The sequence below is a fragment of the Chiloscyllium plagiosum genome, chromosome 27 (genome assembly GCF_004010195.1).
Source record: "Chiloscyllium plagiosum isolate BGI_BamShark_2017 chromosome 27, ASM401019v2, whole genome shotgun sequence".
NCBI classification, from domain to species: Eukaryota; Metazoa; Chordata; class Chondrichthyes; order Orectolobiformes; family Hemiscylliidae; genus Chiloscyllium; species Chiloscyllium plagiosum.
In genome coordinates, this window is record NC_057736.1 from 28,572,203 (window position 1) to 28,587,937 (window position 15,735).

Consider the following 15,735-nt stretch of genomic DNA (forward strand, 5'->3'; position numbering starts at 1 on the left):
CCAATAATGACTGCTTTTGCACCTTGTTAACCCATCACCTTTGCCTCCAGCACCCCATTGTTAATTGCAAGTTCTTATCTGATCTGAATTATGCTCAGCTGAACATCTTGTTTCACAAAACTCAGAGCTTATCTCTTTCCCTGTCTGCTTATATCATTTGCACATTCTCAAAACCGAATGGCTGCACTAATAAGAGTGCATCTAAAGAGTGTGCTATTTTTACCTTATTTTTCCAAAAATATTAAGGGGTTATGATCAGTGTGTACATTTGTCTTAGACACCTTACAGGCAATCTGAAATGTTGCAACGCCAGTACCAAACTCAAGTCTCCTTCTTAATTGTGAAATATTTATTTGATTAAGTTTTCTGGAAAAATATCCCATACTTTCTATCTTGGCATAGTCTTACAAGAGTACAACACCAACACCCACATCATTCACATCAATAGTCACCTTGAATGACTTTGTGTAATGAGGTGTGGCTAACACTGGAGCAGTGGTTAACACAGCTTTGTGTTTCAAATTGCTTTGACATTCCTCTATCCATTGAAATTTTCTGCATTTCAACAATCAAAACAGCAACCACACTACTATAATTCAGTATGAACTTCTGATTAAAAAAACACTTACTCATAGGAATCATAGTACTTTTCCTCTTCATTGATGGCATAGGAAACTTGCCAGATCCCTTGTTTTCACAACACGTAGGGCCATCATTCCATCCCAGGAGCGTGACTTGGGCTTTTGTGAACTCACTCGGCCAGATTTGCCTTCCTCCTGAAGTCGATTGAGTAATTCTGATAGATGCTCCAAGTATTACTTCCACGTATGACTAAAATTCACCAGCTCATCAGTGTACACCACACGTGGGTAATTCTGAAATGGCTTTATTGGTTAGTCTTTGAAATGTCTGGTCCAATTTTCATACTAAATGGCATGATTTTAAACTGGTAGTCACGAAAGCAAAAATTTTTCTTTTTTTCTTTCGGATGAAAGTACCTCCCAGTATCTCCTAACTCCACCTTAGAAGTGTAAGTTACTTGTTCCATCTTCTCAAGACAGTCTTCCAAATGTGGAAAAGGATATGAATCAGGTTTTGTAACGGCATTGACCTTGTGATAGTTCACACAATTGTTGGATACCATCCGATTTTGGCGCGATTTGTTGCAACTCGCTTTGATTACATTGTCTTTGAGCGTGCGTTCAATTTTTTTTTTAAACCTGTGCCAACCTTTAGAGAGTTAAGTTTATAAAGCTATTGCTTAATTGGAACAGCATTTCCCCTATCTACATGCATACTCAGATTAGCACTTCCCAGCTTATTCCCATATATCTCCCCATGTGTTTGTAATAATTCTTTTTCAGGTTATTTCAATTTTTTCCTCTGGAAGGTAACTCAATTTACCTCAATTTTTGAGAACTTACTAATTTGTCCAACTTATTTTGAGGAATGTCCATATTGGGATCATTTGAATGTAATTGTTTACTATGTTTTGTAACCAGTAACACACACTCCTTTTGCTTTTCTTCCCTATCAAAATACATTTGAACATATTCACATTACGCACTGAGATTTCTTCCTATCTGATGTTATTATCAGGAAAAACTCACCTCGCTCCATTTCCTATCAATTTGATAAGGCCCACTAAACCTTGTCTTTAAAGGTTCACCTACTCCTGGGAGTAACGCTAACACTTTATCTCCACTAGCAAATTTACGAATATTTGCTGTCTTGTCTGCTTCCTGTTTCATCACACAAAAGAGGCCATTCGGCCCATCATTCCGTGCTGACTCACCGAATAGCATCCCAGCCAGACTCTTCCCCATACCCTATACCTGTAACCCATTTTCCTGTGGCCAATTCACCTAACCTATGCATCCGTGGACACTATGGGCAAGTTAGCATTGCCAATCCACCTAACCTGCACATTTCTGGATTTTAGGAGGAAACCAGAACACCCAGAGGAAACTCATGCAAATGGGGAGAGAATGTGCAAACTCTACACACATAGGCACCTGAATCTGGAATCAAACCTGGGGCCCTGGCACTATGAAGCAGCAGTGCTAACCACTGTGCCACCATGCTGCCCATGAATTACCAGTAGGTGGTCATTTGGGTGTAAGGAAAACTTGAGCCAAAATACAAAAACAATTTTACTGGCCTGGATTGCATAGGGATGTAGTTGAATTTTGCCAGACATATCATTTCACTTCATTTCATGTCAGGTAATTGGAAAACCTCAGGCACTGTGTGGATTCTATGATTCTACCTGTTTCATCTCCTTTCTATAACCGACTGGTTATACAATTTAATGAACTTCTGCCCATTTTTCATTTGCCTGAATATGTGGTGATCACTGTATCCTCAACAAGACTTCATTTTTAAGATAGTAACCTTCTGTGATACACTCAGATTCTTCTATGTATGCTTTTTGGTGCAATTGCTTTAGTTCTTTTTGTTGTGATTCAACTAGTTTCAACTTTGAACTGAAAATATATTATTTGTCCACTAACTCTTTTTTTTCTCAACTATTTGAGCAAACATCATTTCTGGTAAATTGAACTTCACCTTCCTTACCATTACTCCTTGATATTTCCTCCCTGATTCAACCTGTGACTTTGTGACTCTGTTGACCCACGGTCAGGAAAACTCTCCAAGATAAGGGTGGTGTGTGTATGGAATGAGCTGTCAGAGCAAGTGGTGGAGGCTGGTACAATTACAGCATTTAAAAAGCATCTGAATGGGTATATGAATAGGAAGGGTTTAGAGGGATAAGGGCAAGGTGCTGGCAAATGGGACTGGATTAGGTAGAATATCTAGTCGGCCTGGACGAGTTGGACCGAAGGGTCTATTTCCATGCTGTCCATCTGACTCTGTATACTTTCTGTAACACCTTTTTTAGTTGCCAGTTTCAACCACAATAGGCATCACTGCCATCTGTGATCCAGCTAAATCATTATCAAGGATAAAATGTATTTCTGGAATTGAATTTCTTTAGCACTCCAATCGCTTCACCACCTGTCACCGGATTCTCCAACCTCCTTTTATATAATGGTACACTGCTCATCTCAGTACAAGTTTAACATATTACACTCTTTCTGGCATTACTTATTCTGAATTACATATCTGCTCATCTCTCACCAAAGATTGTCTGATTCAATCAATAAGCACATCGACCTGGACCCAATATACTGGCCAATGCAGCGGACAGCTGGAACTGACAACTGGAAGAGGCAGATACAAATCACTATGAATGCCGGAGGGAACATCACAGAAGCGCTTCACAGGAGGCTCCCAAGCACTGAGGATATCACCTAGACAGGGGACGAAACGTCTGCAACACAAATTTCCAGCTCGGCGAACAGAACCACAACGAGCACCCGAGCTACAAATCTTCTCTCAAACTTTGAAAATCTGGCTTTTTTTTTCTTAATCAACCCCCGATCAGGTTGTGCTTTCCTTTTGCAGCTTTTTACCTTCCACTGTGCTTTCCTTTACCACTTAAAACTCACTGGCTTCTCCTGCTCTCCCACATCCCATCTTCCAAGTGTTTTTTCCCAAATCACTAACATGGTGACTTCATGTGGCCTGTTTTATTGCAGTGAAACGGCCTGGGCTTTTTTACTTCTCTTTCCACCTCAAGAGTTTTCTTCTTTTTTTTAAACTTTGTGGTAAGCTATCTTTTACTGTCTTCAATGTGATCTCCTTTTCCTTTACCACATGGAAATTTCTATTCCTCACAGATTGAAATTGATGTTGGAAGCCAAACTTTGATTTGTGAACCAACTTATCATCTGCCATTTTGGTTGCTAATCCTTTTGCAGTGTTAACTCCCACAAGGTCTCACTACCTCAGGAAGTGAATTTTGAACTACGCCAGAATAATTGTCTCTCTAAAAGTGTCATATATTTGGTCTATTTTCAGTGGCCTTCTCTACTTATCAAAATTGCTTTGTTTGTACATTTGACTAGGTTCCCTCCTTTAGATTTCTAAAATGTCTGTAGGCTTCTGCTACTGGCTCATAAGCACTTAAGGTGGCATTTTTCACTTCATTATACTACTTAGATACCTCCTCTAGTGCTGCAAATACCCCACAACTCTCCCAACCAACTTTGTATGGATCAACAATACCCACATTGTCACCGGCCACTGTTTAGCCACTTCCTCAAATTAAATGAAAAAGGCTTCTACAGTCACCTTGTCCAACTTAGGCAATGCCTGGACATATTTAAACAGATCCCCACCAGATCTTTTGCTGTGATGAAATTGCTGTCCACTGTCCTTATCACTACTCCTAACTTTCACCTCTACTTGTGCCATTTTAAGCCAATTTTGAGTTTCAGTTTCAACCTCCTGATGTTCAAAAGCACTCTTTCTCCCTGGGGCCATTCTTTTCCTTTTTTCTTTTTCCTCTGCTTTTAATTGAAACTGTGTTTCCTTTTCTTTTGCATCTAACACATTGAATTTTAGCCATGTCTAAAGATTCAAATGGCATTCCTGGACGTTGTAAATGCTGCGCGATTGCCACAATTATTTCCCCTTTCCTTAGACACTGGCAATCCTAACTTCAGCTTGTTTGCCAATTCCAAAAGCTTTGTCTTGTTCACTTTCTGTAAATCTCCCAAGTGACTTCTCCCACCCCCAGAAAACTCTTGACTGAAAGAACCTTTAATACACAAGACACACCCTGTTTAAACCAACTGAGTTCAGCACCTGAAAGGAGAACATCAAGAAGCCTTGCTGACTGCCTTTTGAGTCGAATAATTCTCTCACAACCTGGAATTAGAAATTTTGATCCTGAAAAAGAGCCCAAATTTGTTATCGGCCAGTCCCAACCTCCTTAAAACCTATTAAGATAACCTAGACTCTAACTGTTCCTATTTTAAAGGGTGCCAGGCATTGCATTCCAGATATAACTCAACTGGTCACACTACCAGTCTTGAAGCAAAACCTACTTTATTAATATACTATAGTGAAAAGACAACAAAATAAAGAAGAAATTGGAATAACAACTCTGTTGGAAAACTTTACAAAATAATAGATTATTTAACAATTAAAACAGTAACTGTTCCAATACCGTAACGCCCCACAAACACACCTTGGCAAAGGGAAATCCAGTGAAAAGTAAAAATAAATTGTCTCGTGTGATTCAAGCAGCAGGAAGACAACCCCCAGCTTTTAGCTGTAACCGAGGAAAAACCACTTCAACTTCCAGACCCCAGCAGCAACTGCTTCTGAAAGCTAAAACTGAAATCCTGGTTCTGTGGGAGCTTGGCTCCACCCATTCAGGCTACTTCTATTGTTCCAACTTCTCTTTAATAAAAAGAATCAATGTCCATCAAGCTGTATACTTTATGGGCTTTGGAGCAGACGGCTCAGGACTACTGTCTCAACTTTTTTCATTCCTTTTTGCAGTAAAAACCCACAACAAAGCAATTTTTATACACACGAACCAAATAGGTTTGCGAAATTAAAATTTTGATTTTAAAGCAGGAAAAAAATTGCGTAAAGCGAGATTTTTAGCTCCCACACTGCATATTTGCTTAAAATTGATTTACAATTGTGAATCTGATTTTTCTTTTTTAATCACCAATACAAAGGGCAAAATAGGCTTACCAAGAATGGTAAACCCCATAATCAGCTTGCTTAGGAACAAGGGAACAGCAGTAGGCCATTCTGCCTATTCAATGAGATCAGTGCTAATATGTGGCCTAACTCCATTTAACTGCCTTTGGCCCAGGTGCCTTAAGTTTTTGTTAACCAGAGATGTATAATACTTTTGTTTAAAATTAACAACTGATCCAGCATCCACTGCCATTTTGTAGAAGAGAGTCCCGAACATCTCCCACTCTTTTGAGTGTAGAATTATCTCTCCTGAATGGTCTGGTCCTAATTCTCAGACTATGCTCCTAGTTCTATAATCCCCAACCAATGGGAGTTTGGTTAGATAAACATACAATGTGACTATCAAGAGATTTGGAATGGTTTAACAGAATCATATGGTTAAACTAGACTGGGGAAGGCCATATACAGAATCTATTGAAATAATGGAACCAGAATTTAGTAACAGATTAGTGAATGAGCATCTTGCAAATATTGTGCATAATATGATTCATTATTAGGTTTGAAAGGGAAAAGGAAGGTCACAAAGAGGTTCTAAGCATAAATAAGTCAGATTAAAAAGGGATACAAACTTAAATTCCAGAATCTGTTTAGTTCTACATTTTTAATCACTAGGAAATAGTATTTTTTCCTCTAGTACCAATTGTGCCTTTGGATTAGAAAATTGCACTGGTCACTATTGTGACAATACTATGGCTTTAAGGGTGTATTTTGTCCTTTTTCTTGTTATCTAGAAGACTTCAATCTGATCACCCCTTTACTTTTTTAAACTCTAGAGAAACAGGCCAAATTTGTGTAGTGAATAAAACCAAACGAATTGCAGATGTGGAATTCCGAAATAAAAACAGAATTTGCTGGAAAAGTTCAGCAGGTCTGGCAGCATCTATGGAGTGAAATCCTTAACATTTTGGTTTCAATTACCCTTCTTCAGAACTAATTTGTGTAGTACCTTATTAGTATCTAGGTTTTATGATAAGACGTTTTAACTTCTGTGTCTCTTTTGTTACTGATTTGTTCTGGTAACTGACATCAAACGATAGTTAATTCTAGTAAAAGAATACCAATATTACAGCCTCCACAGCCATGTGGCCCTGTCACATCTAGTCTCTTCTCCAATGAAGTCGCAATGATTCATTTTGGATAATGTGAAACTCTGTGTTCTGTGAAACAGAACAACAAACCCAATAGAGTGATACCTGTGACAAGCAAATTTGAGATTGGTAATTCCATATTGATATCCTGCAATAAATCCAGGAATGAAGGTGGACCAAATTGGAGTGCCAAAACACTCCGCTCTGGTCAAGCTATTATTTTCTAATCCAAAGGCACAATTAGTACTAGAGGAAAACATACTATTTCCTAGTGATTAAAAATGTAGAACTAATCAGATTCTGGAATTTAAGTTTGTATCCCTTTTTAATCTGACTTATTTATGCTTAAAGATCTTCTTATCAATGGGTGCTCAAACCTTGCATGTGGTACCAAACCTTGAGAAAATTGTTTGAGGAAGAGTCACTGGACCAGAAATGTTAACTCTGATTTGTCTCCACAGACGTTTTTCCCACAGTTTTTGTTTTTGGTTTCCAGTATCCACATTTCTTTCCATTTTTGAGAAAATTGTTGATTGGAGACAACATGGGTGGCTCAGTGGTCAGCACTGCTGCCTCACAGCTCTAGGGTCCCAAACTGTATTCCAGCCTTGGGAGACTGTGTGGAGTTTGCACATACTTTCTGTGTCTGCATGGGTTTCCTGCCACAGTCCAAAGATGTGCAGGTCAGGTGAATTGGCCATGCTAAATTGCCCATAGTGTTAGGTGCATTAAGTCAGAGGGAAATGGGTCTGGGTGGGATTACTGTTCGGAGGGTCGGTGTGGACTGTTTGGGCTGAAGGGTCTGTTTCCACACTGTAGGGAATCTAATCTAATCTAATCTAAAAGATAACTGGACCCAGCAAGTAGGAACTATGACATGTAGTGAAAAATGGATATCTCCCAAAAAGAGAAATTTCATCAAATTTGTCAATCATTCTGAAGCAAAAAAATGAAAGTTTGGACCAGATTGACAAATGGGCACTCCTCTCCATAAGGAAGAGGATGAGAATAGCTGCCTATGCTGACCATTTTTAAAAAAAAATTAATACTATTCATCGCAACTTAAGCAGAGAATGTTTGGCTCCAGTCCAATCCAGCAGGAAAGAGACGTTCCCCTTGCAAAGTAGCTGAGTCACAAGGAATTCACCTGCAGTAATACATGGCTGGACTGCTTCAGGACCAGGCACAGCATAATTCTGTGCAGTAAATGGTGACTGCGCTGCAGTAATGGCAGATGATTTGCTGCAAAATGGTTCTGCCCACATCCTGAAAAGCTATGTCTTGACTTTTTTAGTGTGTCGCATCACTTTTTCACCATTGCTTTTCATCTTAAAATTCTGTGGCCTGAAAAGCTACTGCTGTTCATGTTCGGAAAGTGTAAGCTACGTTGCTTTGCTAATTTAGGCTTTACCCACAGTTTGAGGTTATAAAACCACTTGAATGGTCTCCAGCATTGTTTTTGCTTTTGAAGTCTGGCTCAGAAACTCCAACAATGTGTATCAAGGGAGAAAGATGATAGAACAGTTAATTGTAAGGAAGCTTTTCTTATCCTGACGCTGCTACCTTGAGTGTCAAGTTGATACTCCCTGCTGCCAAACATCTCTAGCTAGTGAGTCAGTGTGAAAACCACTACTGACTGTAGCTGATCTCTCTAGCTATTGGGGACATCAATTTTTCTTTTAAGGAAGCAGGAATAAACTCCACTCTACAAGCAACATAATGTTGTGGAAAATGCTAACAAATGCCATGCTGGGTCCAAATGACTTTTGACTGCAAACTGCCAGAGATGGCAACTTGACACTTTGTTCACCTGTGGTAGGCCAGTGAAGAAATTTCCAGCAGTGGAAACCGGTGTTAAAAGTGGACAATACCATGTAATCTACAATGCCAATGATAGATGTAGTATGTCCTTCATCCAAGGAGTCTGATGAGTGAATGCTAGCCCACCTGTTTCCCTAACTGAAGTCATCAAGGTCACTGAGGATTTCGCACTGCAACACAAACACTGAAAACACATTTTGACAACATGACACATCTTCAGGCAGCATCCGAGGAGCAGAAAAATCGACGTTTCTGGCAAAAGCCCTTCATCAGGAATATTCCTGATGAAGGGCTTTTGCCAGAAACGTCGATTTTCCTGCTCCTCGGATGCTGCCTGAACTGCTGTGCTTTTCCAGCACCACTCTAATCCAGAATCTGGTTTCCAGCATCTGTAGTCATTTTTTTACCAACATGACAGATCCGTGTATTGTACTTGCCTTGTGAGACAGCAATTTTTTTTTGTCCAATATGCTGAATTTTTCAACATCTTTTAATGACAGGCCATTTGTAGACTAACATTGCAAAAGTAATATTTCTATTTTGACTTTTTGATAGAGCATGTTGTAGGCAAATTGGATTACATGGGACTATCTCGAAGCATCACTTACACAAACTTGTGGGCAGATCCCCCTGAAATTTGACTCATTGCGAATTCACTATTCACTACTTCTGAGTGACCATGTGACAAAAATCAGTTTTTAGTGATGTGGATATTGAGCCAATATGTATGCTAGTGTAGGTTTTACTTGATTTTAATTTTGTGTGCTTTACAGTAAGAATACAATAAAATTCAGTGGAAAGCTTTCATTTGTTGCCACAAAACTGCACCATTTTGAATAATTTCAGAATAAGAAAAATAGAGAAAGCTTAGAGTCCATCTGTACTGAGCCAGCTCATCACCATTAATTCCTGTGCCACCATTCCCTGCCACCACTTCACCACCATCTGCACCAGACCCAACTAACATCAAAGTGACCAACCCTCAGGTACCATATTTGCCACGAGGCCGATTTTATTCTTTCACTGCCAACGAGAGCAACCAATGTCAGAGTTGCATCTCTCAACACTTGGCCCACCACATTTGCTGCTGTGATGTCCTTCTGCCACTGCTTCACCCCCAGTGCCAGACTGAACTAACAACAAAGTCATCAATCCTCAGGTGCCATCTTTTGCTGCTGGGCTTACCACATGGACATGTAGCAGCTACCAATTCCAGGTCTTGTGCTTGGTTTGGAAAAGTTACCAGGCGCTCACTTGTGATCTACAGTAGCCCTGACTGAGGTCCACACGCTGGGCACTTGCTACTGATGCTTGCCACCAAGCTCAGGACAGTAAGCAAAGAAGACATTGAAAAGAAAAAGCTGGAGTGGATAAACTCTGTCATGGGAGCCCCACTCTGCCGATATCTTGGGACTTCTTCAGAGGGGATTCTTGAGTCTTTTGACATTTCCAGGGTGTCTGTATTAATAGTCTAGTGATAATACCGCTAGTACGTCATGGCCCCAAAGGAGGTTCACCTACATGTTGCCTGAGATGAAATGTAGAGACTTGGTTATGGAGACTGGCTAGATATGTTTTCCATGGAGCTGAGGAGGGCTCTAATTTGAGGTGTACAAAATTAAGAGGTTATAGTCAGAAGATCATGAGAATATGTTCTTTAAGACAGGTGGTATAAGTTTACGTGGAGGAGTTTTTCACCCAAGAAGGTCCTACTGATTCTGTCACATTTGGCAAATGAGAGGGGAATCCAGGAAGTTTAATAAAATTAGGTACCCATGCTGTGATTTCAGTGTCAGGGGCTATCTATAACAACACTCCATTCTCATTGAGGAATCAGCATAGCAATCTCTACCTTTTAACTGTTTTGTCAATCCTGCCAGTATTGTGGATAGGATGATTTTGGAGTGGGGGTGTAGGGAGAGAGAGAAGATGAGTCATGGGGTGAGGTCATGTGATCAGCTATGCAGGAGTATTTCAAAGTTTGGCAATTACAAACCTCTTAATCTACCAGTGCTTCAGAAACTGACAACATTAACAACCATAGCAAATGGAAGGATGAAGTCAGGGCTGGGATCAGTAGGTATTAATCATCCCGTTGTCACAGGGTTCTCCCAGGCCCAACAGCAGCCCCTTATGTGCAAATGGCCAACACAGCAGATTTATAGGGTCATGATGCTCCCAATGCTCTCCATGTTGAAGATCTTGGTAGTACAATGGACTCCGACATCTAACCACCAAATTAAAATCTGAAATTTCATTTCCACTGGCAGTGCTTAAATATTGGGCCTTTTAAATGAGGATGCTGAAAGAAAGATTGCTGCAAGAGATACAACTAATTTTCTTATTTGGTTTCCAGACTATAATGACCATTTTGAAAAGAGCCATTTGATGCAAGTTTCTTGTGTTTCTAACTTACAGGTTTCAGTGAACTTGCATAACATTTCATTTCCATGCAGAACTTTAAGAATAATTTGTAGCATTGCTGTATGTGAAGTTTGACTCGATTTTTTATTTGGCTTTTCTCATTTGGTTATACTTTGTCTTTTAAATGAATTTGCAGAACAGATATTTCAGAACATCAGGCAAGAATATAGCCGCTTCCAATGGAGGAGACAGTTAGAAGGAAGTTTTAATCCAAGTGAGGCAAACAGTTCTGTTGAAGGATCATCTAATACTTTGTTACTAAATGCACCAAGCTCACCAGGTAAGCAAAGACATTCAAACTACATTTCAGAAATTTGCATTAATATTTTTGCTCGTTTTAATCATGCTAGAGAATGCCATAATAGCAATCGACAGATTAATTTTGTTAATACCACAACTTACCTCATTAGTTTTGGTCTCCCATCTTAACCTAACTCAGCAAACAAGCTGGGTATGGGGAATATTCAACAAGGAAACGAGTGTGTACTTGGTGCATTCAGCTTGCTGATTGCTCCAAATGATCTTTATGATGTCTACAACAGTAGGCATCAGGCACTGTACCTTCTCTATGGTATTAGCATTAGGCATCTGCTAATCAGTCACTACCATTCTGGCACTTCTCCTATTTACAGGCAGGATATTCCAGCAGCCTAAACCTGCATTACAGGGTGCACCTTTGCATATAGAGCGAACAAAACATTAGTGATGTTGAACAAGGGTTGGCAAAGGTGTTGCGAACGTTCAGTAGAATGTGTATGCATTGTTATTTTCCCTGCTTGTATTTGGTATGCAGTAGTCTTTCAATACTGATCTCCTTCCATAGAACCTTGTCTGTGGCAATGAAATGCTGCCAGTGTCCCCTCAACGCATTATCATCTTTCTCCTCTCCTGCTCCTGAGAGTTGATAAGTCCCTGGGTTCTAATGGATTTAATCCTAAGGTCTTGAAAAAAGTGGCTGATGAGATGGACTACCATATCAACTGATTTCCCCAAAATTCATTTTGCAGAGAAACCTCGATTATTTTGTTCAGATAATTTTGTTTGGTTAATTGATTTAGTGCCTCTCCTCTAGGGCTTAGAGTTTTCTGAAGTTTCCTCTTTTTTTTTCCCCCCTCTCTCTCTCAGGGCTTATTTCTGAGCGCACACACTCTTGTGTACAGAACCTGCAGCATTGCTGAAGCCTCTTGACACACAGACACGCAAATGCACAGACCGCTCCTTGTTCAGGAGTAGGCAGCAGCACACTGCGTGAGCCCCAACAACCAGTCCAACCCTGCAGACTGCTGCTGCCTTTAGGGGGTGACTCTCAAAATAGTGTACACACATGCAGCAACACCACTTTTTGACAAGTTCTACCTTTGTCCTCAAGACAGTGTTGGAGAGATTATCTGGGGAAGGAGGATTTAGGGTACACCCCTACATAGAACTCCAGGGAAAGTGTGGGGAGAGAGGGCAGGTGGTCAGTCATTTGGAGACTGGACTCCATCTGTCCAGAACTGTTCTCTGCAGCATTTCAGTAAGCAGAGTTCATTTTTAATCACTAAACAAAAGATGCAATCAATGTTGGAAACACCTCTTTGTAATATTTCTATCAGGACCATGAGATCATCTTTGGGTAATTGATATTCTGATAATCGAGGTTCCTCTGTATTCGGGGAAGATTCCTTTTAGATTGAAAAATAACTAATGCGGTTCCTTTATTCAAAAACAAGTGAGACAGAAAACGTCTGTCAAAGGGAAGATGTTGGAATCTATTATTGAAGATATAATAACAAGGCAAAAAAAAATCCCCAAAGAACTCTGGTTGCTGAAAATCAAACAAAAGCAAAGGTTACTGAAACTCAGCAGGTCTTGCCGCTTCTGTGGAGAGAAAGCAAAGTTTAATGTTTCGGGTCCAGTGACCCTTCAGAATAGGGCACTGCTATTAATTTTAAGGTAACTGAGCAGAGCCAATATGATTTTTGTCTGCGAATGCACTTTCATTTCATAAAAATGAAAACACTGTAGGAAATTAGTCTCCTTTTTTTCCAATTTGATCATCTCTTACAATGCCTTACATTTTCAAATGTAAAAAACATTTCAAAACTTGAGTCTAGAGAAACTCTGCAGTCTTTTTGATTTAATCGTTTGACGAGTCAGCCATGTCATCAATGCAGTCAGTCATATTTTGACTGGCAGATGTGGCAAGGACACGATGGGCTGAAGGGCTTTTTTTCCATACCATGAAATTCTCAATTCTGTAAATAACTAGGAAAGGGAAGATGCTTCTACAACACGAAGGCAAGATTTGACTGCAAATGGCAATGCAAGAAGAACCATTGGTGAAAGTAAGACTCGGTCTGTCTCAATGACACTTTGATGTATAAGCCTTTATCCAATAGTTAAATCCAAAATATGATATTCATTGGATGTAAGTTTGCACGCTGAGCTGGAAAGTTCATTTTCAGACGTTTCATCACCATTCTAGGTAACATCAGTGAGCCTGGATGATATTGGCTGTAGAATAAATACGTGAATAACATGGTGCAACAGTGGGGGGTAAAACAAGCTATTTCAATTTGTTAAGCAAGTGAGATGAAACATTTGACTCACGCGACCTTTTTGTAGGAGCGGTAGTAACAAAATCAAAACTTTCTTTTTTCTGGAAGACATAAGAAACATTTACAGCTAAGTAGAAACATCAAGAAATTTACATTTGATTCAAAAGGCAAGAACTTCTGTGTGGTCTATATGGCATATTTAATGTTACAACCGATATTGAAAACATACCAAGTCGCTAATGTACAGTATAATGCTTTAATATTTGATTTTTTTAAATTCCGGTGAAAGCTCTTGAATTTTTTAAAACCATACTTATCTACTTCCAAGTGTCTATGAAATCCGGGTTAGTGAGAAAGTTTATATGAGAATTTCCATTAAAAAGAATTGAAGCCATGCCTTGTCTTAGCTTGAAAAAGCTATTAGCTCCTCTGGATCTCCAAAGGTGGTGCTGACTGTCAAATGCAACAGCTTCCCTATAGAGATAAATTAATTTGTAGTAAAAGAGAAAACTGATGGCACAGGACGCTACTTTTAGAAACAGGAAAGAGAACTCTCGCGCTCTCAAGGCAGATATTACAAAGTACAATTGGTTTGTCATTTTTTTTTTGTTGTGCGGTCATTGGTGAAGCCTTCAGCAATGGCCACTTGTTTTAACTTGAGCATTATCAAAAACCACTGTATTTGAACTGGCTTCATATTGGTAGTTGACTGTGCATTTTGTCCTGTGTCCACAAAAATACATGGATATCTTAAGGAGGAGAGTCACATTTCTATGATAGTAAGTGAAATTTCCCTTTTACTGAAACAATGTTCCTAAAATTAGTGTGAATGATTGATGTTAGGAGTAATTGTGTCAGGTTGAAGTCTGGGATCACAAAGCAAAAGATCTACCTTGAGTTGACAGTTGGTACGTATCATACCAAACTCCTTTGAGTGCAAGTTCTCTGTAAATGCTTACAAATGAGAAATTATTTGAATGCCATGGGCTCTGCTAATGAGAGGAAGGGACCTCAAAATTTTGGTCCACTGTGCAGAGGGTGGCATGAGAATGGGCTGTAAACTGCAGCTTTGGGAGAGATTGCAAGTTCCATTGGTAACTTTTGACTTTTGTATCATTTCTATTGCTCCTGTAATGTAGGATTAATTTTGCCAACTTTGAAATATTGGGTAATTCAATTTTTTCGAGCACAAAACTGATTTGCTTAACAGGAGTAAAGATCATGAAACCACTAACCAAAAAAAGATTTGAAATGAAAAGGAAGAAATTCCAATTCCATAGGTCCCTCCTCTTATCCTTTTAATCTTTCCCTTATCTTTATTCTCCTCTTACTTTGTTTCTCTATCATTATAAGTTAACAATGTCTTTCAAGTAGATGGTATAGTCACATAAAAAGGCTATGTAATTATCTAGAAATTTGTTTATTTTAGGTGATTTTATCACAATTGCTCAAAGGTGAAGGATTATGCAGTTATTGGAAATTCTGATCATTTCTGGCAGCTGTAGTTTGGCTGTTGAATCTAAGATCTGCTTTAAGAAGCCATTCAACATTAAAGGTCTGCAGTAATCGCATCAGATCCGTAGGCCAGTGATAGAAAATAAAGTTTCTTCAATCGGAACTGCATTTGTCCCTATAACTGAAATTCTTTTTGTTTTGATGTAGGGACGTTATCTAAGAAAGACCAACCTTTGTTCACGTTACGACAGGTTGGAATAATCTGTGAGCGCCTGCTTAAAGATCATGAAAGCAAGATCCGGGAGGAATATGAACAAGTTCTGAACACAAAACTTGCAGGTAAGATAACTTGAAAAGTTGTTCAGTTCAGTGGAGAATTGGGAAACATTGAGCAGCATTGTGTGAGAGTAATAGACAGTATTATAATGGTGAATAAAATTTCAAGTTGTGAATTCTAGCAACCATCTTTAACAGTACAGTAAGTCCTCCTGTAATATGGCCCTGTTTTTGTGTTTAAATCAGAAAGCTAATTGGACCTGTAATCTGTGTTTTGAAGGTTAATTTTAATATCATTTCCCTGATCCGATTGGCACCATTCTGGTATAGTTTTACCAGTACTGTATTTTCGGGGGTCTCCCTTTCTGACATGTAGTATCTCCAAATGTCTGAACTCAGTGGATCCTGAGGCCTGTATCAGAGAGCCTTTGTCATTAGACTTCAGACTGTCTGTCTATTTGAGCCATGATTGATCCAAGCCATTCATGGTGACTATCTGATGGCAT

The 15,735-nt window shown here is 39.3% G+C and overlaps 1 protein-coding gene across 1 annotated transcript in view; it reads left to right on the plus strand.

The window, feature by feature from the left end:
- akirin1 (akirin 1) overlaps window positions 1-15,735 on the plus strand; it is a 36,126-nt gene that overhangs the window by 10,523 nt on the left and 9,868 nt on the right. The window contains exons 2-3 of the mRNA XM_043717812.1: window positions 11,095-11,238; window positions 15,161-15,292. Of these exons, the coding sequence (XP_043573747.1) occupies window positions 11,095-11,238; window positions 15,161-15,292 (276 nt within the window). The remainder of the gene's footprint in view (window positions 1-11,094; window positions 11,239-15,160; window positions 15,293-15,735) is intronic.